Source organism: Hemitrygon akajei, chromosome 2 (genome assembly GCF_048418815.1).
Source record: "Hemitrygon akajei chromosome 2, sHemAka1.3, whole genome shotgun sequence".
NCBI lineage: Eukaryota > Metazoa > Chordata > Chondrichthyes > Myliobatiformes > Dasyatidae > Hemitrygon > Hemitrygon akajei.
The window spans coordinates 185,983,599-186,008,239 of NC_133125.1; the positions used below are offsets into that span (position 1 = coordinate 185,983,599).

Consider the following 24,641-nt stretch of genomic DNA (forward strand, 5'->3'; position numbering starts at 1 on the left):
AAGATTTACTAGAATGTTACCTGGGTTTCAGCACCTAAGTTACAGAGAAAGGTTGAACAAGTTAGATCTTTATTCTTTGGAGCGTAGAAGGTTGAGGGGGGACTTGATCGAGGTATTTAAAATTATGAGGGGGATAGATAGAGTTGACGTGGATAGGCTTTTTCCATTCCACAAGAGGACGTGAGTTGAGAGTTAGGGGGCAAAAGTTTAGGGCTAACACAGGGGGGAATTTCTGTACTCAGAGAGTGGTAGCTGTGTGGAACGAGCTTCCAGTAGAAGTGGTAGAGGCAGGTTCGATATCGTCATTTAAAGTAAAATTGGATAGGTATATGGACAGGACAGGAATGAGTGCAGGTCGGTGGGACTAGCTGTGAATAAGCGTTAGGCACGGACTAGAAGGGCCGAGATGGCCTGTTTCCGTGCTGTAATTGTTATATGGTTACTGATGTTTGGCTCCGAGTTTCTCGCTGTCTAAGCTCAAACAATTGAACTGGTGAAAAGGATAAAGTAAAGAACTGTTGTGGTGTGGTTATTGGTCCGGCGAATTTAAGTTTACATTTGTGGGCACACACTCATTCACACAGGTTTTAATGACATTGGTAACAACAGCTGCATACTCATCCAGGTTTGAAGTTGAATTCCTGAATACAGTCCAGTCCACCGATTCAAAGCAGTCCTGTAGGCACTCCTGTGCCTCCCTTGTCCATACCGTCTTGCTCCTCACTGCCGGTGCTGCAGTCTTCAGCCTCTGCCTGTACTCCGGGAGTAGAAGTACAGCCAGGTGATCAGACTTCCGAAGTAAGAGTGTGAACTGGCCTGGTTAAAATCTCCAAAAGCAATGGTGAAGGTGTTAGGCTGCGCTGTTTCCTGCATGTTGATCCCATTGCTCAGATCATCTAAAACCTGCTGGAAGTTGGCCTGAGGTGGAAATCGGCCTGCCGGAATGATCCCAGAGAACTCCTGTGGGAGGTAAAAAGGACAACACTTTACTGCTAGATATTCCAGGTCTGGTGAGCAGAATTGAGTCAGCACTGATATACTTGTGCACAAGAGGATCTAATCATGAGGCATACTCCTCCACCTCTGCTTTTGAGAGATTCTATAGATCTATTCTGCCGGTGTATAGTAAACCCGTCAATCTGGATCACTGCATCCGGTACGGAAGGGGTTAACCAGGATTCTGTGACACAAAGGACACACGCGGTCCTAATGTCCCTCTGATTCAGCACCCTGGCGCTGAGATCATCGAATTTATTCACCAAAGACTGCACATTTGGAAGCAAGTTAGTTGGTATTGGAAGTTTAAAACCCGTTTCCTTAGTTGCACTTGTATCGCTGACACTGGCCACTCCACTTAACCTGGCTTATTTTAATTTGTTCTTGCTAATCAGTACCAAACACGGATCAAAGCTCAAATCAGAGTATTACGTATCCAGTCGAGCTACCATTTCTTTATTTCCTGGAAATGCCAGCAGGTGGCGAACGTGCACTTGGCGACAGACAGACAGTCTTTATTGATCCCGAGGGAAGCTGGGTTTCTTTACAGCAGCACCAACCAAGAATAGTGAAGAAATATAGCAATACAAAACCATAAATAATTAAATAATAAGTTAATCATTAATCATGATTAATCATTAAGCTAATCATGGTGACATTTTTTACTTTGAACTTTAGTTTGTGCACACAGCTGAACCCCCAGGTTGCCCCACTCTGTTCCGGTTCACCTCTCTAAATTGTCAGTTCCTCGTCACCCTGGTTCAGATTTGTACTGCCATGCTGTGAGCTGGTTTATGTTATCAGTTTTCTGTAAAGGCACTGAGAGTGTCTTGGCTTCAGCTGAGACGAGGAGCCGACTTGGGGATGTGTGTCAGCCAATCAGGACTGTGGGATGTGAGAGGAGGTTCCGGAGGGCCGTGGGGAAGGATGGTCTGGTCTGGGTCGTTTCAGCGGTGCACAGGGAGAGGCAGAAAGTGCAGATGGATGGCGAATGATTTTGTTTCTGTAACTGCTTTTTGAAGTTGAAACTGTAGTAAATATACTCTCTGTTTAATGTTTTGCTGGTGCATGAGTTGTCATTTCTGGGCGACCGATAACTGTATTTACACAGCATTCCCTCAAATAAAGATTCCTTTATTCAGAATATCACAACGTTCCTGTTTGCTTGAACCCCAGATCATACGTATATTGTTTATGAAGGGTGACTTTTTCACCACTGAGTCAGGTGGCTGTTAGCAGAGTTAGCTAACAAGCCAAGTCTGTAAACGAGCCCAGCGAGAGGGTTACACGAGCATTTCAGGGAAAAAAAAGAAATACAATAGAACTTTATGAACAACTATACATAAACAAAGGCTATACGAAAACAAAGCCAGGACATGCTCTCTTCTCAGCAGTACCACCAGGAGCCCCAGGACCCACACCACCAGGTTCAGGAACAGTTACTATCCCTCAAACCATCAGGAACCACCACCCAGGACATGCTCTCTTCTCAGCAATACCATCAGGAGCCCCAGGACCCACACCACCACGTTCAGGAACAGTTACTATCCCTCAAACCATCAGGAACCACCACCCAGGACATGCTCTCTTCTCAGCAATACCATCAGGAGCCCCAGGACCCACACCACCACGTTCAGGAACTGTTACTATCCCTCAAACCATCAGGAACCACCACCCAGGACATGCTCTCTTCTCAGCAATACCATCAGGAGCCCCAGGACCCACACCACCACGTTCAGGAACTGTTACTATCCCTCAAACCATCAGGAACCACCACCCAGGACATGCTCTCTTCTCAGCAATACCATCAGGAGCCCCAGGACCCACATCACCAGGTTCAGGAACTGTTACTATCCCTCAAACCATCAGGAACCACCACCCAGGACATGCTCTCTTCTCAGCAATACCATCAGGAGCCCCAGGACCCACATCACCAGGTTCAGGAACTGTTACTATCCCTCAAACCATCAGGAACCATCACCTAGGACATGCTCTCTTCTCAGCAGTACCATCAGGCAGGTGGTACAGGAGCCCCAGGACCCACACCACCACGTTCAGGAATAGTTACTATCCCCCAAACCATCAGGAACCACCACCCAGGACATGCTCTCTTCTCAGCAGTACCATCAGGAGCCCCAGGACCCACACCACCACGTTCAGGAACAGTTACTATCCCTCAAACCATCAGGAACCACCACCCAGGACATGCTCTCTTCTCAGCAGTACCATCAGGAGCCCCAGGACCCACACCACCACGTTCAGGAACAGTTACTATCCCTCAAACCATCAGGAACCATCACCCAGGACATGCTCTCTTCTCAGCAGTACCATCAGGCAGGTGGTACAGGAGCCCCAGGACCCACACCACCACGTTCAGGAACAGTTACTATCCCTCAAACCATCAGGAACCACCACCCAGGACATGCTCTCTTCTCAGCAGTACCATCAGGCAGGTGGTACAGGAGCCCCAGGACCCACACCACCACGTTCAGGAACTGTTACTATCCCTCAAACCATCAGGAACCACCACCCAGGACATGCTCTCTTCTCAGCGGTGCCATCAGGAGGTACAGGAGCCCCAGGACCCACACCACCAGGTTCAGGAACTGTTACTATCCCTCAAACCATCAGGAACCACCACCCAGGACATGCTCTCTTCTCAGCAGTACCATCAGGCAGGTGGTACAGGAGCCCCAGGACCCACACCACCACGTTCAGGAATAGTTACTATCCCCCAAACCATCAGGAACCACCACCCAGGACATGCTCTCTTCTCAGCGGTGCCATCAGGAGGTACAGGAGCCCCAGGATCCACACCACCAGGTTCAGGAATAGTTATTACCCCTCAATCTGAACCGGTCTGGATAAATTCACCTGCATATCTCTGACTTGGTTCCACAACCTACAGACTCACCTTCAGGGACACTTTACAACTCAAGTTCTCAGTATTATTTCAATATTGTCTTTCTTTGCACATTGATTGTTTGCTAGTCCTTTGATCATGTGTATTTTTATCATGTAACCATTCAGTATGGAAACAGTGCTGAACCTGTGGTTCAAAGTTAAGTGAAGTTATTATCAAAGAATGTACCGTATATCATATGCTGTTACCATATGATACCTTAAGATTCATTTCCATACGATATTTACAGGAAGAGAGGGACCACAGAATTTTATGAAAGACTGCACATAAGCAGAAAAGACCAGTAAAGAATTAACGTGCAAAGGAAGACACTGCAAATAATGAATGAGGATATCGAAGAGACAGGATACAATTCAAAGAAAGGCCACACCCAACAGGCCGGACAAAGAACCGATCTACAAAAGTCCGCAAATGTGTAACTAATTAAATAGATAAGCAATAAATATCAAGAACCAGTGACGAAGAGTCCTTGAAAGCGGGTCCGTAGGTTCATCCCCTATGTTCAAGAGCCTGAAGGTTGAGAGGCAATAAATATTCCTGAACCTGGTGGTGCGAGGCCTGAGGCTTCTGTGCCTCTTTCCTGGTGATGGATGCTGCTTTCCTAGGACCACTCTTCATGTAGAGGTGCTCAATGCTGGGGAGGGTTTCACTCGTCATCCACTACGTTTTTTTAGGATTTTTCACAGTTCAACAGTTAAGTTCAACTTCAAGTTGTTTTTATTGTCATCTCGACCATAAACTGCTGGTACAGTACACAGTAAAAATGAAACAACATTTCTCCAGGACCCTGGTGCTACATGAAACAACACAAAACTACACAAGACTATGTGAGACAGCACAAGGCTACACTAGACTATGTAAAACAGCATAAAAACTGCACTAGACTACAGACCTGCACAGGACTACATAAAGTGCACAAAACAGTGCAGGGCAGTACAATAATTAATAAACAAGACAATAGGCACAGTAGAGGACAAATTACAATACCGGTTTAGACTCAGAGTATTGAGGAGTCTGATGGCTTGGGCGAAGAAACTGTTGCACAGTCTGGTTGTGAGAGCCCGAATGCTTTGTTAGCTTTTGCCAGATGGCAGGAGGGAGAAGAGTTTGTATGAGGGGTGTGTGGGGTCCTTCATAATGCTGTTCCTTTGCGGATGCAGCGTGTGGTGTAAATGTCCGTGATGGCGGGAACAGAGACCCTGATGATCTTCTCAGCTGACCTCACTATCCGCTGCAGGGTCTTGCGATCCGAGATGGTGCAATTTCCGAACCAGGCAGTGATGCAGCTGCTCAGGATGCTCTCAATACAACCCTGTAGAATGTGATGTGGATGGGGGGTGGGAGATGGACTTTCCTCAGCCTTCGCAGAAAGTAGAGATGCTGCTGGGCTTTCTTTGCTATGGAGCTGGTGTTGAGGGACCAGGTGAACACCAAGAAATTTGGTGCTCTTTACGATCTCTACCGAGGAGCTGTCGATGTTCAGTGGGAAGTGGTCGCTCCGTGCCCTCCTGAAGTCAACAACCATCTCTTTTGTTTTGTTCACATTCAGAGACAGTTGTTGGCTCTGCACCAGTCCGTTAGCCGCTGCACCTCCTCTCTGTAAGCTGACTCGTCGTTCTTGCTGATGAGACCCACCACGGTGGTGTCATCGGCCGTTTGGAGAGGTACAGCAGGGTGTAGGTCAATGGGACTGGGCAGAATAGCAGTGTGGCACAGACTAGATGGGCTGAAAAGCCTATCTCTGTGCTGTCATGTTCTGTGTCTCTATGGGATTTGCCGAGGTCATGAATAAGCTCGACGGAGGGTATTGGAGTATAAAAGTTGCATTGTTTGCTGTGTAACCAAAACTATGTAGTCAGCTTTGAACTTGCTATTTGCTATGCATGTATCCAATTTAGTAGGTGAATGAAATCTTAAGAATGTAGAAGACAATGGTGTGTTAATGAGAGGTAGCTAAGAGATGTAGATTAGTGAGAGGTAGCTAAGAGATGTAGATTAGCGAGAGGTAGCTAAGAGATGTAGATTAGCGAGAGGTAGCTAAGAGATGTAGATTAGCGAGAGGTAGCTAAGAGATGTAGATTAGCGAGAGGTAGCTAAGAGATGTAGATTAGCGAGAGGTAGCTAAGAGATGTAGATTAATGAGAGGTAGCTAAGAGATGTAGATTAGTGAGAGGTAGCTAAGAGATGTAGATTAGTGAGAGGTAGCTAAGAGATGTAGATTAATGAGAGGTAGCTAAGAGATGTAGATTAATGAGAGGTAGCTAAGAGATGTAGATTAGTGAGAGGTAGCTAAGAGATGTAGATTAGTGAGAGGTAGCTAAGAGATGTAGATTAATGAGAGGTAGCTAAGAGATGTAGATTAGTGAGAGGTAGCTAAGAGATGTAGATTAGCGAGAGGTAGCTAAGAGATGTAGATTAGCGAGAGGTAGCTAAGCGATGTAGATTAGCGAGAGGTAGCTAAGAGATGTAGATTAGTGAGAGGTAGCTAAGAGATGTAGATTAGTGAGAGGTAGCTAAGAGATGTAGATTAGCGAGAGGTAGCTAAGAGATGTAGATTAGTGAGAGGTAGCTAAGAGATGTAGATTAGTGAGAGGTAGCTAAGAGATGTAGATTAGAACATGATTAAGTCAATGGGTAGAAACAATAGTGGGAAGTCGGGAGCTGATTACTGTAGACCGATTGGATATGCTAATGCAACTAAACCAGGAGATTGCTATAAAAATGCAATGTACAAGGATCGGTAGGCAATCAGCGACTAGCTCAATGACTGTCTCAGCTTTGATTTGCAAATTAAAGTTTAACACTTCTTGAGGAATCTTCTGCGTCTCCTGGTCGTTTGCGGGGCACGAGAAACCACGACTAGGGGGAATTGCCAACCCTGCCTCTGTTTATTTAGTACAGTACTACCGGCTGAATCTGTCCTGCTCCAATCAGCAAGGAGCAGCGTTCCGGCCAACTGGGAGCGGGGAAACGAGGAAAAAAACTTGGGCGCGAAAAAAAAGAGAGCCAATCAGTGGAGCCCTTTTCGACTTCGCCCAATCATAACGTACGACGCCGAGGCGGAAAGCGGCTCTACAGCTCAGTGCTTGGCACGTATCGGCAGGCAGCCAATGCAGTGGCAGGCTCTTCCAGCCAATCAGAGAAAGCAGCCCACCGTGAACGAATCGGAGCGCAACATTGAAGACATAAACCAATCGAAATTCAGAATGTCTTCCACTGCACTGCCCTTCCACAGGTCATCCAATGGATAGGCCCGACACTACAGCTTCAAGGGTCGTAGGGCAGACCAATAGGGTGTTTCGTTGCAGCGCGGTGCGACGGTGGTTCGTCCGCTCGGCTCTGAGGAGAGCTTTTGTGTCGATGGCGTCGGTGTTTCCGGGCGGGCGCCGGGCGCTCGCTTCCCGCTGAATTTCGCCGGACCGCCGCTCTATGGCGCTGCGCTGGGGTGGCAGCGAGCGGCTGCAGCCGGGCCCGGCCTCGAGCGACGTGGTGAACCTGCTGTCGGACGATGAGCAGGAGGGCGCGGCGACCGAGGTCCAGGCCTCGGCCTCGGCCTCCAACTGCCGACAGCGCCGCGTCCAGCTGCAGCCTCCCGCGCTGCCGGGCCTGGGCCACGGCGGGCCCGAGGAGGAGCAACGCGGCCTGGTCCGCTTCGAGAACCAGAGGCTGTTCAGTGAGGTGAGGCCGGAGGAGGGGCACGCAGTCTCACGCTTTTCCGGGGACCTGCTTTCCGGCGCTGAGCCCACGTCTCGGTCAGGCCTCACCGGCTCGGCCGGGGTGGGGGGGCATCGGCCTCTCTCAGTTACCGGCGGATCTCCCTTTCCCCAAGCAGCGAGGCCGGGCACCCTCGGATCAGGCTGCCTGTCGACGAGTTAATTCTGCTGTTGATTGTGTTGTTTTAGTTCTCGTACTACGCCCGGTGCAGAGCATTTCGCTCTCCTGTAATCGCGAATGCCCCAAGCTCAGTCCGACCTTGGCTTTCTGAGTGGTTTCTCAGCCCAGGTCTGCATTACCCTTTACCCTGGGTTCATTCCAGGTAAATGCCCCCTGCTTCCAGGCAGCTCTGAGATCTGTTGCCCTGGACTTGCCGAGGCCTGAAATTTGAAACGATCTCTCGGAATCAGATGGAGGTTTCACATCAGTGTGGTGTGAAGACACAGAAAATTGTTTCAGTGATTTGTTTTCTAGGTTTCTGTTGTCCCTTCCTCATACTTCTGACCTCCATCCGGCCCTGCAGGGCTCACGCGTTCTGCTGCTAGAATGGCTTTCACCCACCGGATGGATTTGCTCTGCCACAGGAGACATTGCTTTGGATCGTCTCCCATCCCTCTGCAAAAACATTGGACTTGTCATCGCATTGGAAATGTTTCTTTGCAAAATTGTTTGGAAATGTACAACAGGCATGCTGCTGCTCTTACAGAAATTAGGAAGTGCTGCTTGTGGAAAGGAAGTACTTGTGCGGTCCACCCAGGATATTGCCCTTGCCGCATTGTGACCAGAGTTGCTGTTGCTCTCTTTCTCAGCACGTCAGGCAGCCAGTCTGAGGAGACTTGACATTTGCTTAGGAGAGGAGCTGGTGTTTACCTCCCCCCGCTAGGCGAGGAGTTTCGGGACGGAGGGTGCCCTGCGTGGTGATTCAGCACTGGGATGGCCGGTGCCTGTTGAATGTTCCCCGCCTCCTGCACTCGCCTTTGCTCAGCTCTATTCTGACAGCTTTTACCTGGAGTTGGGTATCTGCAGCTGTGATAGTGCGCTATTGATTTCATAGAGTGCCTTGAAAACTGCTCGGCAAGGATGAATAGTCGAAAAAAGACATCTAAGCATTTCCCGTGCCTGAGGGGTATGTTTCAGACTTTTACTGGTCTACCTGAGCATTCCTGCCTTCCTTTCTGGAGACAAAGTGCTTCCTGTCTGTTGAGAGAAGGTTCTGTTGCACGGTTATGCAGTGCACTCCACAGAGCCCTGTGTGTTTTCACAACAATGTCGATGTTTGTACAAGCTGATCCAGGATTTGAACTTGCACATTTGTTTTCGCAGTTAAGTACGAGTGGTGTGGGAAATAGTTGTCTGGCAAGGGTAGATACCCGAATCAGGTGATGAGTGTACAGCAGTAGCCAGACATGCACCCTCAGGTGTGCTTGTTTTTCATCATCAGTGAAGAGGAGATGTTATCGCTACTCCGCACCCTCTGTGCTTGATAACAGATGCCCAGTTTTGCAACTTCCCATTTTTAATGTCATTGCAGGAAACGCACAGTCCTTGCAAACTGTTGCAAGTTTCAGTCACTTAAATAATATGACAAGCATGTTAAGTGAGCTCTTGGGTTTTTGGCAAGAGTAAGTTAGTACCTTTGTGAGTGATGGAAGTTAAATCCTTTCATTTGAATATCTAAATGGCACCAGTTTGCTGTGAGCTGCACAAAGCTCTCCTGCAAACTTGTGCCGTGGTAATGAATCTGAGGTAAAATTGAGCTGTTTATGTGTGTATTGAGCTGAGCATTTGTCCTAACTGCCCAAAGTTAAAATGAAGTATGAGAATAGTGTTTTTTTTTAACCAACTGCTGTCCCTGAGACACAGGATTAACATATCCTCTCAATTCTGAGACTTGCTGGGTTTCGATCAAGCCCAGACTGATGCACTGAATCTCTTTTCTCTAGTGGGTGCAGATCCACACAGCACGAGATTGTCCACAGTGGGCGCCTCAGAGACAACCAGTCTGGCTGCTGTGGGAAATGGAAAGGCGGACATGATCCCGGGGCTGAGCCTTGTTGATTGGACAGATTGGCGGGTGTCTTGCCCTGCATCTTATCTGGACGCTCTGCTCTTATCAGGTACCCAAAGTGGAAATGTCTTCCCTTGCCATTGCAATCCAAGCGATCAAAAAAAAAAAAAATCACTTCTCAAAGTGACATAAATTAATAACTCAATCTCTTATATTTATTTGTTATCTCAATATTGGGCTGTTAGCAATGGCATCAGTCTGGTGATACCCACAAATTCTGTTCAGAATATCCTCTGCCTCAATCAGACATGAAATAACGTATTAGCAGTCCTGGTATCTTAATCATAGCACCTCTTGTCCTGAAAGTAGCATCACTGAGAAGCGGTCTGGCCATCTGTTTGTTCATGTGACATTGTAGTGTCCTGTTGAAAGAATGAGTTCAATTACCACAGAACAACTTGTCCAAAGTCAGAGATCTCTGTCTGTCCATGGTTCCTTTTCTGGAGGTCTTTCGTTATAAAAATTTAACTTTGTGGTTAATAGCTAGATCTTGGGAGAAAGGTTTACTGTACACTTTAAGGAGGAGGTAGATTATGATGTTATAGCACTGCAATCTGGTTCAAGCAGCTGGGAGACTTAGAGTGAATAGGAAAAGACATAGCAACCCTCTGACATAAAAGGGGAACTGGAAGGTATTAATATTAGATTTACTGAGACTTGTTTTGTATTCCCCAACCTTTTTAAAGAACTGATTGTAGATTCCCTGGGAGTCCACTTTTCAAAACTGTACAGTTGAATAGGCTCCTGCTAACTTTAACATGTAACCCAGTTTGTTAGCCTGTTAATTAGAAGAGAGGAAGAGGGAATACAAAGCTACTGTCTCATTCTCAGAAAGCCTGGAGGTGTGACTCTTTTCGACTCGATTGTTAAGGTGGGTCTGAAAATTAATGTAGTACATCTTAGAAAATGATGTTGTTTTGATCTCTAATCAGAGCTGCCGATATACTTGTTATAACCATTAGGTTGTGGAGGGCATTTTGGCATGATTGTAGATTATAAAACCCTTTGCAGATGAAGGTACAGCTGCCGTTGGTTTAAAAATAGTTGAAAATGTTGGAAGTGAGATTTGAAGAGGAAAGCCATATTGGGTAGGGAGAACTGAGCTGGAAGTCATAGCACAGCTTTTGGCAAATGTTTAACCCAAACTCTCATCTTGTTGTGTTGTCTGCAGACCAATTGACCGTTTGCTCTATGCTGCTACAATATGAGAAAGTCGTGTGTTGATAAATTCACTACCCTGTTTGTTTTCCAGTTGGGATAGAACACATCTACAGTAATTACTGTGCATCCATGGTTCTTTTTTATTGGTTTATTTAGTAATGCATTGCTTGCCGTGTTTGAAGTTAAATTCAAACAAATAATCACCATGCCTCACTCTTCTGCCAGTGTTTACTTCCCTTCTACTTTCTCCATCAAATTTTGAGTCTATACATTCTGCTGCGGCATGCTTGGCAAAAGTTTTCTGTGTCCTGTCCAGAGTTTATTGCTTAACCAGTGGTATGGGAAATAAATGGTCACATTTGCTATCTGAGTCCTTGCTGTGCACTTACTCAACAACTGTTGTGCACATCAGGTTGGTATGAGAGATGAAGCATGTGCCTTGCACTCATTGAGCTGGTATTTTGGATGTTAGATCAAGTTGCAGGTATATTCATTTGTCAGCTGGGGGAGGTGAATGTGTCCCCATCTACCTCTGGACAGCGGTTCCCAACCGGGGATCCGTATATCCCTTGATTAATAACGGGTCCATGCCATTGAAACCCTGAAGGTTAGGTTTTTGGCTTGATTGACGACCTTTGTAAATGGAAGATTTTGAGCGCAGTTTGTGTGAAAGTGACAGTGATTGAAGGTGGGCTTGTTATCATTAGTTTTATTTTTTACTAATGCTTTACTTTTCTGTTTGTTCTTCCTCCCACCACATTCCCAATCTCTTTCAGTTTGTGGAATTCTGTGAAACATTAACAGAAGACAACCCAGAAGTGATAAATTTCCTGCAGAGGAAATACAGCAAGGCATTTCCAGAGTATTTGGCCTCCACAGAATTCCGTAACGTACTGGGCCGCTGCCTGACCCGGGTTCAGGGCAGGAAGAGCAAAGTCTTCGTTTACATTAATGAGCTGTGTACTGCACTCAAAGCCAATTCCCAAAAAACCAAACTTGCCTTGGCTAGTAAGGAGAATTCAAAGCATCAGTCGGTGGTTGTTGAGGGTCAGTCTGTCACAGACACCAAGGAGGAAGAAGACTACCCTGGGAAAACTACTGCCCCATCAGAAGCAGCTGCGTCCACATCTGTTCCAAACCTTGCTTCAGGTGAAAAGAAGCGAACAGGCACTGGGTCACGGCGTCAGATCCGTTACCTAGAGAACCTCTTAAAAGTTTATGCTGATGAAATCAAACGTCTTCAGGAGAAAGAGCTGAATTTGAATGATTTGGAAGATGAAGATTCCTCCTATGTTCAGGAGCACCGGCTGAAGAAGAAGATGGTGAAAATCTTTGAAAAGTTGTGTGAGTTGAAGAACTGCTCAAGCCTAACGGGCCGTGTTATTGAGCAGCGCATTCCCTTCTCAGGTACACGCTACCCAGAAATCAACCGCAAAGTGGAGAAGTTTATTAACAAACCTGATCACTTCCCCGACTATCAGGACATCAGGAACATCATGCACAAAGTTAGCACGCGATACAACCTGGGACTGAGCCAAAGGCAGATTCAAAGTATGGCGCAGGATGTGTTCCGCGAGGTCGGTAACAGGCTGCAGGAGAGGCGCCACCTCGACTTGGTCTACAACTTCGGCAGCCATCTCACTGACGACTATAAACCAGGTAGATAGCATCAGGTAGGGCTGGACCCTATACATAAAACCATAAGACATAGGAGCACTATTAGGCCATCTGGCCCATTGAGTCTGCTCCACCGTTCAATCGTGGCTGATCTCAACCCATTTCCTGGCCTTGTCCCCGTAACCTTAGATGCCATATCCAGTCAAGAACCTATTAATCTCTCTGTTAAATACACCCAACAACCTGGCCTCCACCACTGCATGTGGCAACAAATTCCACATTCATCACTCTCTGGCTAAAAAAATTTCTCCACATCTCTGTTTTGAAAGAGCTCCCCTCTATCCTGAGGCTGTGCCTCTTGTCTTAGACTCTCCAATCATGGGAAACATCCTTTCAATATCTAGGCCTTTTAACATTCGAAAGGTTTGAATGAAATCCCCCTCATCCTTCTGAATCCCAGTGAGTACAGACCTAGAGCTATCAAATGTTCCACTTATAATTCTTTCATTTCTGGAATCATCCTTGTTAACCTCCTCTGGACCCTCTCCAATGCCAGCACATCTTTTATAAGACAATTCTCTGAATCTGTCGAAGTCCTCCTGCATCCTACCTGTTTCTTCAACACTACCTGCCCCTCCACCAATCTTCGTATCTTCTGCAAACGTGGCAACAAAGCCATTTATTCCATCATCTAAATCATTGATATACAGCATAAAATGAAGTGGTCCCGACACTGACCCCTGTGGAATGCCACTGGTCACTGGCAGCCAACCAGAAAAGGATCCTTTTATTCCCACTCACTGCCTCCTACCAATCATTCAATGCTCTAACCATGTTAGTAACTTTCCTATAATACCATGGGCTCTTAACTTGGTAAGCAGACTCGTGTGGCACCTTGTCAAAGAAAGGCCTTCTGAAATTCCAAATATGGAACATTCATTGCATTCTCTTTATCTATCCTACTTGTAACCTCAAAGTATTCCAACAGGTTCATCAGGCAGGATTTTCCCTGAAGGAAACCATGCTGACTTTGTCCTATCTTGTCCTGTGTCACCAAGTACTCCATCACCTCATCCTTAACAATTGACTGAAACATCTTCCCAACCACTGAGGTCAGGCTAACTGGTCTATAATTTTCTTTCTTGAAAGAGTGCAGTGACATTTGCAATTTTCCAGTCCTCTAGCACCATGTCAAAGTCCAATGATTTTTGAAACATCATTTCTAATGCCACCACAATCTCTAACACTACCTCTTTCAGAACTCTAGGGTGCAATTCATCTGGTCCGGGTGACTTATGTACCTTTACGTCTTTCAGCTTTTTGAGCACCTTCTCTCTTGTAATATTAACTGCACCCACTTCTCTTCCCTCACACACTACAACATCAGGCATACTGCTAGTGTCTTCCACTAATTCGACAAAACGATGGACCAGATGTCCTAATTCTGCTCCTATTATGATCTTATGTAAACTGCCTGCCCCTCCAGCTATTTTTGTTTCGTCCACAAACTTCCCTGCCAGTGTTCTTTTCCAGTAAACTCTGGCCAGCTCCCCTCTCATGTCTCTACAGTTGCCTTTACTCCACTCTAATACTGATGTATCTTGTCCTTCTAAAATTGCAAGGTGAACTCGGTCATATTATGATCACTTGCTCCTAAGGATTTGTTTACCTTAAGGTGTCTAATCAGATCCTGTTCTTTGCACAACACCCAGTCCAGAATAGTTGATCCCATAGTAGGCTCAACCATGAGCTGCTCTAAAAAGCCATCTCATAGGCATTCACCCAGAGGAAATCCACGTGCTCACGAAGGAATGTACAGAGTTTCTGTCATTTTGGGGTTGGTCAGACTGCTTTTGCTGTAGTGCTGGAGACTGAGGGGAGATCTGATGAGAGGTTTGTAAGATTATGGGAGGCAGAGATTGAGTAGACAGACAATATCTTTTTCTAGGTGTTGAAATATCAAATACCAGAGGGCATGCATTGAAGGTGGGAGAGGTGAGGGGCAAGCTGCCTGAGGTGATGGTAGAGACAAATACATTAGGGACATTTAAGAAATGATTAAATAGGCACATGAATGGGAGGAAAATGGAAGAATTATGTAGGCAGAGTTATGAGCTGAAGGGCCTCTCTATGGTCCTACATTCTATTCCACAGAAATTGGTGAGGATTGGCTGTGTCTGTTGGTCCAGCTGAATTTAAACACAGGTCTAAGATGGGTCCTGCACCCCAATTTATCCGGCAAGGCTGGGACTATAATACAATTGAAGGGGTTTTTCCAAGAATGTTTTCTCTCCTTGTTAATGTCATTGGGTGTTCTTAAGGTGGTGGGTGGGAGCTCTGGGAAGTCTTCATCTGAAAACATTAGTTGCACAGAACAGAAACAGACTTATCGGCTTGTGTCCGTGCTGACCTTCAGCATAGCCAGAAAACAGTACAGCAGTGGACAGGACATTTAACCCATCCTGTTATACAACTCTTGATGCTAATTTAGGGGAGGCATGGTTGCAGAGCAGTTAGTGTAGTGGTCCCAGCCACATGGGTTCAGTTCCTACTGCCATCTGGAATGAGTTTTACCTTCTCCCTCTGACCATATAGGTTTCCTCCGGTTTCTTCCACATGCCAAAGATGTATAGGTTAGTAGGTTAATTGATCACATGGCTGTAATTGGACATCGCGGGCTCATTACGCTGGAAGGGCCTGTAATCATGCTGTATGGCTAAATAAAATAATTAGTATCCTCTTCCATATCCATCAATTCTTGACTATCTAACCTCATCAACCTGCCGACTTCTACCACTGCCTATTCCATGCTGTGTTTTTAAACCCCTCACATCCGTCTGGTATTTGACGTTTCTATCCTGGAGAAAAGGTGGTGACTGTTTACCCTGTCTGTGCCTCTGTCATGTCTTCCTTTGAACTGTGACACTCCAGGGAGAGCAGCCCAAGTTTGTTCCCATTTTATTCTTCCCACGTTCCTATCAGTGTCCTCCCTTGTGCTACAAGCTGTTTACAGTGGCCAGTACTTTACTTCAAAGTAGGGCACTGAGCAGGCTCTTTGAGCCATGCCACCCAGCAACCCACTGACTTAACCTTAACCTGATCACAGGACAACTTACAATGACTGACTGACCTGGTAATCGGTACGTCTGTGGAATGTGGGAGGGACCAGAAACTGAATCTTTATGATGACTCAGGCTGTACGCTGGAGTCCTGGAGAAAGCCAGAGAGTGAGCCAGGCTGTAACTTACAACATTACAAGTACACACACAAAATGCTGGTGGAATAGTTTTGTCTTGTGGAATCATTGCTCACAATGTGATATTTTCCAGGCAAAGACCCAGCTGTAACAGACATCACATTGGAAAAGAGGCTTCGGCAAAACAGGACCGTTGCAGTTCAGCGCCTGGATGAGGTGGTGAAGAAGTATGCTGAGATCCAGGATGTTGGTGAAATGGAGGAGGAGGAGAAGAGAAAGAAGAAGAAACAACAGCAGTCTGCTGTCCCTCTTCCCTCTGAAGCAGGAAGGGAGAACGTCAATGATGAACAAGAGGAGGTACAAAAAGTGGCTGTGGCTGAGGCTGAAAGGGAAGGACAACAAGCGGACGTGGTGGAAAATGCTGCCTCTGAGGAAGAGGATGAGGAGGAAGAGGATGATGAAGAGGAAGATGAAGATTTGTCATCTGAGCCTGACATTGAAGAGGAGCTGTCTAAAATTGAGGAGGCAGTCGATGCTGAGGAAGAACCCCAAGAAGGTATGATTAATCAGTGCCCATTTCCTTCCCTTCCATTTATTTCTATGTGTGGGAGGAGAGAGACAGAGTAGTTCTTCCTCTGCATGAATGTTCCTGGGATTTTGTTTATCATTAGGAGCAGAATTAGGCCATTCAGCCCATCAAGTATGCTCCACCAGCTAATCTTGGCTGTTTATTTAACAACCTCATTCTCTTGTCTTCTCCCTGGAACATTTAAACCATCCTTTATTGAGAAACGATGTGGCTTGTTTATATAAATAGTCTGTGGGGGGGGGGGGTAAACCAAGAAATTATGAAGGCAAAACTGAACAACCATCACAATTGCGAATATTGCAGATGAGTTGAAATGTGGCAGCTCCCTCTCACCTCCAAGGCCAATTAAAGTTGGGCAATAATTGCTGATAAACCACTTTTTCCATGTTGTAGACAATCCTTAATCCCTAGAACTCACAAAACACTGGAAGATTTTAGCAGGTCACAAAGCATCTCTTCCACGTGATCAGGTGCTGTTCCTCTGCACCTCCTGTCCTTGTTCTTCGGGGAAACTTGATGTCCTGTAGAACACCTGTGTGCTGCACTCATCTGGGCAGGTGAAAAGAACTGCTTTTGGAGTTGGTGGAATGGCTTTGGGAATTGTGATTGCCTGCTGTTGGGTAGACTACCTCTGACTATTGCAGTGATGATGTTTATATAGTTACAGCAGCCAAGTATTCTTTGTTGGCAAGGAGCTATGTCAGTAGTAGAGCCTCTGAATGCTGGGGGAGGTGTTGTTAACCTTTCATTTACATCCCCCAGTGTAAGAAGTTTAAGGGGAACATGAGGGGGAAAATACTTCACTCAGATGCCTGTGAGAGTGTGGAGCGAGCTACCAGCATAAGTGGTCCATGCGAATTTGATTTCAGTGTTAAGCAAAGTTTGGATAGGTACATGGATATGTACATGTCCCAGTGCAGGTCGATGGGGGCGAGACAGTTTAAATGGCTCAGCATGGACTGCATTAGCCGAAGGGCCTTTTTCTGTGCTGTACTTCTCAATGAGTCAGTGCCTTCTGGCCGTAGCAGTTCTATTGCTGTGTTCAGTTGTGACTAGTCATCTGTGTCTAGATGGGAGGTTTGTCTGCATTTTGTTGCTTGTGGCCACACTTAATTTCTAAAATTGTAACAAACAAAGCATAACTGAAATGTTCACTAAAATGTTTATCAAAGAGGTAATTCCTTCAAGTAGAAATCCTTATTTCTAAAAGATTAACTTTTGCTGTGGTTCTGCTCAGTTATAGAATGCCACACAGACCACATTCACCATATATAAAGGACAACAGAAAAATGCCCAGTGCTGACTTGAGATTGTAATGAAACATGTTTATACCTGTATATTCTTTGCAGCCTGCACATGCTCAAACGTGCCTTCATTCATGCTGCTGCTTTCATGCCTTAACCATGTCACTGCTTCTATCTTATAGAACATAAGACATAGGAGCAGGTGGGCCATTTGGCCCATTGAGTGCTCCGCCATTCAATCATGGCTGATCCAATTCTTCTGGTCATCCCAACTCCCCTGCCTTCTCCCCAGATGTCCTGGCTAATCAAGAACCTATCTATGCCTTAGATGCACCCAATGATTTGGCCTCCACAGGCGCTCGTGGCAACAAATTCCACAGATTTGCCACCCTGTGACTAAAGTAATTTCTCCGCATCTCTGTTCTAAATGGGCATCCTTCAATCCTGAAGTCGTGCCCTCTTGTCCTATACTCCCCTTCCATGGGAAATAACTTTGCCATATTTAATCTGTTCAGGCCTTTTAACATTCGGAATGTTTCTAGCCCAAGAGCTACAGACATTCTCATACGGTAACCCTTTTATTCCTGGAATCATTCTGGGATGTGGTCCATCTGGCCCAAGTGATCTCTCTACTTTAAGGCCTTTGAGTTTGCCTAGCACTTTTCCTGCTAGTGTCTTCCACAGTGAAGACAGATGTAAAGTACCCATTAAGTTCATCTACCATTCCTTTGTCCTCCATTGCTACATCACCAGCATTTTCCAGTCGTTCAATATCAACTCTCACCTCCCTTTTACTCTTTATTTAACTGAAAAACTTTGTTTCCTGTTTTATATTATTGGTTAGTTTGCCCTCATACTTTGTCTTTTCCCTTCTTGTAGCTTTTTAGTTGCCTTTTTAAATCCTTCCTAATCATCCAAATTACCATTCACCTTTGCTACCTTATACGCACTTTCCTTGGCTTTTATGCCGTCCTTAACTTCCTTTGTTAGCCATGGTTGCCTACCCCTGCCATTTGAGAACTTCCTCTGCAGGACGTATCTGCGCCTTGTGAACTATTCCCAGAATCCCTGCTTGCTCCACCCGATTCTAGCATTTATTCCCTTCATTTCTGGTCCTGATGAAGAGTCTTGGCTGGCCTGCAATGCTGACTGTTAATTCATTTCCATTGATGCTGACTGACATAAGCAAATTGTGTTGTTACTCTGGATTTTCAGCATGTTTTTCATATTGATAGTGGTAATGATTTTGTAATGATTGTAATCTAATCCTTAGCAGAAAAGTGAAGTGGAAGCTATTCAGTGACAATAGGACTTGAAGAAGTGATTGTGTGTGATTGCTTCCCACTTTGGACATGTGCAAGGTTGTCCTTGGACTGTTAGGAACATAGAAAACCTACAGCACAATTTGGCCTACAAAGTTGTGCCGAACATGTCCCTACCTTAGAAATTACTAGGCTTATCCATAGCCCTCTATCTTTCTAAGCTCCATGTACCCATCAAAAAGTCTCTTAAAAGACACTATCATATCTGCCTCCACTGCTGTTGCCGGCAGCCCGTTCCATGCACTCACCACTCTGAGTAAAAAACTTGCCCCTGACATCTCCTCTGTACATACTCCCCAGCACCTTAAACCTGTGTCCTCTTGTGGCAACCATTTCAGCCCTGGGAAAAAGCCTCTGGCTATCCACACGATCAATGCCTCTCATCATCTTATACACCTCTATCAGGTCACCTCTTAACCTTCGTCACTCCAAGGAGAAAAGGCTGAGTTCACTTGACCTGTTTTCATTAGGCATGCTCCCCAATCCAGGCAACATCCTTATAAATCTCCTCTGCACCCTTTCTATGGTTTTCACATCCTTCCTGTAGTGAGGTGATCAGAACCAAGCACAGTATTCCAAGTGGGGTCTGACCAGGGTCTTATATAGCTGCAACATTACCTCTCGGCTACTGAATTCAATTCCACGATTAATGAAGGCCAGTACACCGTATGCCGTCTTAACCACAGAGTGAACTTGCGCAGCTGCTTTGAATGTCTTATGGACTCGGACCCCAAGATCCCTCTGATCCTCCGCACTGCCAAGTGCCTTACAATTAATACTATATTCTACCATCATATTTGACCTACCAAAATGAACCACATCACACTTATCTGGGTTGAACTCCATCTGCCACTTCTCAGCCCAGTTTTGCATCCTATCAATGTCCTGCTGTAACCTCTGACTGCCCTCCACACTATCCACAACACCCCCGACCTTTGTGTCATCAGCAAACTTACTTCCCAACCCTCCACTTCCTCATCCAGGTCATTTATAAAAATCACAGAGTAGGGGTCCCAGAACAGATCCCTGAGGCACATCACTGGTCACTAACCTCCATGCAGAATATGACCCATCTACAACCACTCTTTTCCTTCTGTGGGCAAGCTAGTTCTGGATCAACAAAGCAATGTCCCCTTGGATCCCATGCCTCCTTACTTTCTCATTAAGCCTCGCATGGGGTACCTTATCAAATGCCTTGCTGAAATCCATATACACCATATCTGCTGCTCTACCTTCATCAATGTGTTTAGTCATACCATGGACTTTTATCTTGGAAAGCAGCCTCAAGTGTGGCACCTTGTCAAAGGCTTTCTGAAAGTCCAAATATACAACATCCACTGCATCTCCTTTATCTATTCTACTTGTAATCTCAAAGAATTCCAACAGGTTTGTCAGGCAAAATTTTCCCTTAAGGAAACCATGCTGACTTTGTACTATCTTGTCCTGTGTTACCAAGTACTCCATAACCTCATCCTTAACAAATGACCCCAACATCTTCCCAGCCACTGAGGCTAGTTTGCTACAGTCTATAGTCAATAGATTGCTATAGTGAGCAATCTCCTCCCTCGCCTCCCACAGTAGCCTGGGGTCCATCTTCACCAGTCCCAGCGACTTATTCAACTTGATGCTTTCCAAAAGCTCCAGCACATCCTCTTTCTTAATACCTACATGCTCAAGCTTTTCAGTCTGCTGAAAGTCATCACTACAATCACCAAGATCCTTTTCCATAATATTGAAGTAAAGTATTCATTAAGTACCTCTGCTATTTCCACTGGTTCCATATACTTTCCCACTGTCACACTTGACAGGTCCTATTCTTTCACGTCTTATCCTCCTGCTTTTCACATACTTATAAAATGCCTTGGGGTTCTTAATCCTTTTTTCTTAATCCTTTTTTCTTAATCCTTTTTTCTTAATCCTTTTTTCTTAATCCTTTTTTCTTAATCCTTTTTTCTTAATCCTTTTTTCTTAATCCTTTTTTCTTAATCCTTTTTTCTTAATCCTTTTTTCTTAATCCTTTTTTCTTAATCCTTTTTTCTTAATCCTTCTTAATCCTTTTTTCTTAATCCTTTTTTCTTAATCCTTTTTTCTTAATCCTTTTTTCTTAATCCTAATTTTCTTAATCCTAATTTTCTTAATCCTAATTTCCTTAATCCTGCCCGCCAAGGCCTTCTTGTGGCCCCTTCTGGCTCTCCTAATTTCCTCCTTAAGCTCCTTCCTGTTAGCCTTATAATCTTCTGGATCTCTAACATTACTTAGCTCTCTGAACCTTTTGTAAACTTTTCTTCTTGACCAGATTTATTACAGTTTTGTACGCCACGGTTCCTGTACCCTACCATAACTTCCTTGACTCATTGGAACATTGTGTTAAGTACAATTAGATTCCTTCTCTGTACTGAATGCCAGTCATCCTGACTACTTGTTCCTCTCTGGGCAGAAAGACAAAGTTACAATGCTGTGGTTGGAAATGCCCTTTGACAGCTTGTTCCAACATGTACATCACTGTGAAGAATTTGCCCTGTGTGTCCCCTTTAAGTCTGTCACTATCAATTTGAGCCTTTGCCCTCAAGTTTTGGACTGCCCTACTTGAGGAAAAAGACTTCAGCTCTTAACCGTGTCTCGTCTCCTCATAATTTTATAACTCTCATAAGGTCATCCCTCTGTATCCTGTGCTCTGGGGGGAGAGTGGGAAGGTGTGCTCCATTTTCTTTCCTCATAACACAAGCCCTCCAGTCCCACTAATATCCTCTTTCATCCTTTTTCTACCTTCTCCAGTATCGTGACATCATTCCTGACCAGCATTTCTCTAGAGTTTTATCTAAATATTTTGACCTGTACTGTGTCTTAAAGCAAAGCCTTTGTGTCGGTGTAAAGAGCTGACTGTTAAGTGGACAGGAAATTTTCTAGTGTTGTCTGTACAAAGTCTAGCACTGATTGTTCTCTTGCAGGATGGGGTGACGAATGGGAGGCACAGGGGCTGTACTGTGTCCCTTTTTGAATTAATTTCTGTCCTCAACTGTGTTTCAGATGAGAAATGTGAAGGCAGTGAGATTGATGAAGCTGAGGTTCAGTCTGAAAGCTCCCCCCAGTCATCAGATGAGAGCGAAGAAGATTCTGAGTCTCCAGAGGTCCAGGTAAGGGACATCATCTGCCCTTTGGAAGGCGAAGATGCCTCCTGTACTGAGAACCGCTCTGTCTGCACCAGCCACCCAGAGCCAGCGTGCAACCTGGAAGGGAAGCACCCCACAGGGGAAAGAGCTGGCACTGAGGATGTCATTGGGCCATCCATTGCTGTGGAGAAAGGAGATGCATCAAGTAATGAGCTGGCATCAGTTGGGTCAAATGGTCAGGGTGCGAGTGTTCTCTCCGAGGAGGTCATCGGGTCAAGTAACAAGCACGTGCCTGTCAGTACTGTGGGACATGATGCGGTGTGTGACAGTGAGGGAAAGGACCAGCTGGGAGTGGAGGGCAACACCGCACGAGGAGGGGTTGAAAGTGCCATGTCCAGCCCTGCAACATCTGAGCGTGAGGAGGTGAAAGATGAGCGGCCAGCGAAGAGAAAGCGAGCAGACTCCAGCGGGCAAAACCTGGAGACACCAGAACTTCCCTCTGAGTCATGTGATGATACTCGGCAAGTAATCAAAAACCTGCCAGCATTCACTTGTGATGTAGGAACTTTGGCCTGTTCTGAGGCACAGTCTCAGTCTTTGACCCAGAGAGTCTCTGCACACTTGGATAAAAAGTCTATCATCTGTAAAGATCAATTGTTGGAAACGGATAGACCGAGTCCAGAAACCTGTTTAACTACAGTAAACGGAAAGGAGGGCAGTTCTGTTCTGGACGATTCACCGGTTACAAAGAGAGTTAAACGAGAGAGAGATGTGAAGTGCCGGTAAGTGAAAGCTGAAGTTTCTATTTTTGTTGTAATTCTTGCTGCAAATTGCCGTTAAGCCAGGCAGCTGAAAACCACCCAATTAACACCAAAACATCTGGCACAGGTGGCTTTGGCTGCTTGTCCACCAGATGCTGAAGACCTTGGGGAAGGGGTAGGTCACTGATGTACAGGTATCTGTCACACACACCCAAACTGCTTACCTGGCAGCTGAGAGCAGGATGAGCCCTGGGCTGTGTTTTTACAACCAGCTTGAAATACAAACCCCATTTCCAGAAAAGTTGGGATATTTTCCAAAATGCAATAAAAACAAAAATCTGTGGTGTTAATTCACGTGAACCTTTATTTTAACTGACAAAAGTACAAAGAAAAGATTTTCAGTAGTTTTACTGACCAACTTAATGATATTTTGTAAATATACACAAATTTAGAATTTGATGGCTGCAACACACTCAACAAAAGTTGGGACAGAGTTAAAATAAGATTGAAAAGTGCACAGAATATTCAAGTAACACGGGTTTGGAAGACTCCACATTAAACAGGCTAATTGGTAGCAGGTGAGGTATCATGACTGGGTATAAAAGTAGCGTCCATCAAAGGCTCAGTCTTTGCAAGCAAGGATGGGGTGTGGCTCACCCCTTTGTGCCAAAATTCATGAGAGGATTGTTAGTCAGTTCAAAAGGAACATTTCCCAATGCAAGATTGCAGAGAATTTAGGTCTTTCAACATCTACAGTACATAATATTAGAAACATAGAAAATAGTTGCAGGAGTAGGCCATTCGGCCCTTTGAGCCTGCACCGCCATTCAGTATGATCATGGCTGATCATCCAACCCAGAACCCTGTACCTGCTTTCTCTCCATACCCCCGATCCCTTTAGCCACAAGGGCCATATTTAACTTCCTCTTAAATATAGCCAGTAAACCGGCCTCAACTGTTTCCTGTGGCAGAGAATTCCACAGATTCACCACTCTCTGTGTGAAGAAGTTTTTCCTCATCTTGGTCCCAAAAGACTTCCCCTTTATCCTTAAACTGTGACCCCTCGTTCTGGACTCCCCAACATCGGAAACAATCTTCCTGCATCTAGCCTGTCCAATCCCTTTAGAATTTTATATGTTTCAATAAGATCCCCCCTCAATCTTCTAAATTCCAGTGAGTATAAGCCTAGTCTATCCAGTCTGTCTTCTTATGAAAGTCCTGACATCCCAGGAATCAATCTGGTGAACCTTCTCTGTACTCCCTCTACGGCAAGAATGTCTTTCCTCAGATTAGGGGACCAAAACTGCACACAATATTCTCGGTGTGGTCTCACCAAGGCCTTGTACAACTGCAGTAGAGCCTCCCTGCTCCTGTACTCAAATCCTTTTGCTATGAATGCCAACATACCATTTGCCTTTTTCACCGCCTGCTGTACCTGCATGCCCACCTTCAATGACTGGTGGACAATGACACGCAGGTCTCATTGCACCTCCCCTTTTCCTAATCGGCCACCGTTCAGATAATAATCTGTTTTCCTGTTCTTGCCACCAAAGTGGATTACCTGACATTTATCCACATTAAATTGCATCTGCCATGAATTTGCCTACTCACCTAACATATCCAAGTCACCCTGCATCCTCCTCACAGCTAACACCACCGCCCAGCTTCGTGTCATCCGCAAACTTGGAGATGCTGCATTTAATTCCCTCGTCTAAATCATTAATATAGTAAACAACTGGAGTCGCAGCACTGAGCCTTGCGGTACCCCATTAGGCACTGCCTGCCATTCTGAAAAGGTCCCGTTTACTCCCACTCTTTGCTTCCTGTCTGCCAACCAATTCTCTATCCACATCAATACCATACCCCCAGTACAGTGTGCTTTAGGTTTGCACACTAATTGCCTGTGTGGGACCTTGTCAAAAGCCTTTTGAAAATCTAAA

The 24,641-nt window shown here is 45.4% G+C and overlaps 1 protein-coding gene across 3 annotated transcripts in view; it reads left to right on the forward strand.

The window, feature by feature from the left end:
* The first annotated feature begins 7,182 nt into the window (after positions 1–7,182).
* The window catches only part of daxx (death-domain associated protein), a 54,620-nt gene continuing 37,161 nt past the window's right edge, over positions 7,183–24,641 (forward strand). The window contains exons 1-4 of one of the 3 annotated variants that reach the window (XM_073033502.1): positions 7,183–7,597; positions 11,639–12,521; positions 15,809–16,231; positions 21,858–22,722. In XM_073033502.1, coding sequence (XP_072889603.1) covers positions 7,349–7,597; positions 11,639–12,521; positions 15,809–16,231; positions 21,858–22,722 — 2,420 coding nt within the window. In that variant the 5' untranslated portion in view covers positions 7,183–7,348. The remainder of the gene's footprint in view (positions 7,598–11,638; positions 12,522–15,808; positions 16,232–21,857; positions 22,723–24,641) is intronic. The other 2 variants (XM_073033495.1, XM_073033487.1) reach the window with 2 other exon arrangements.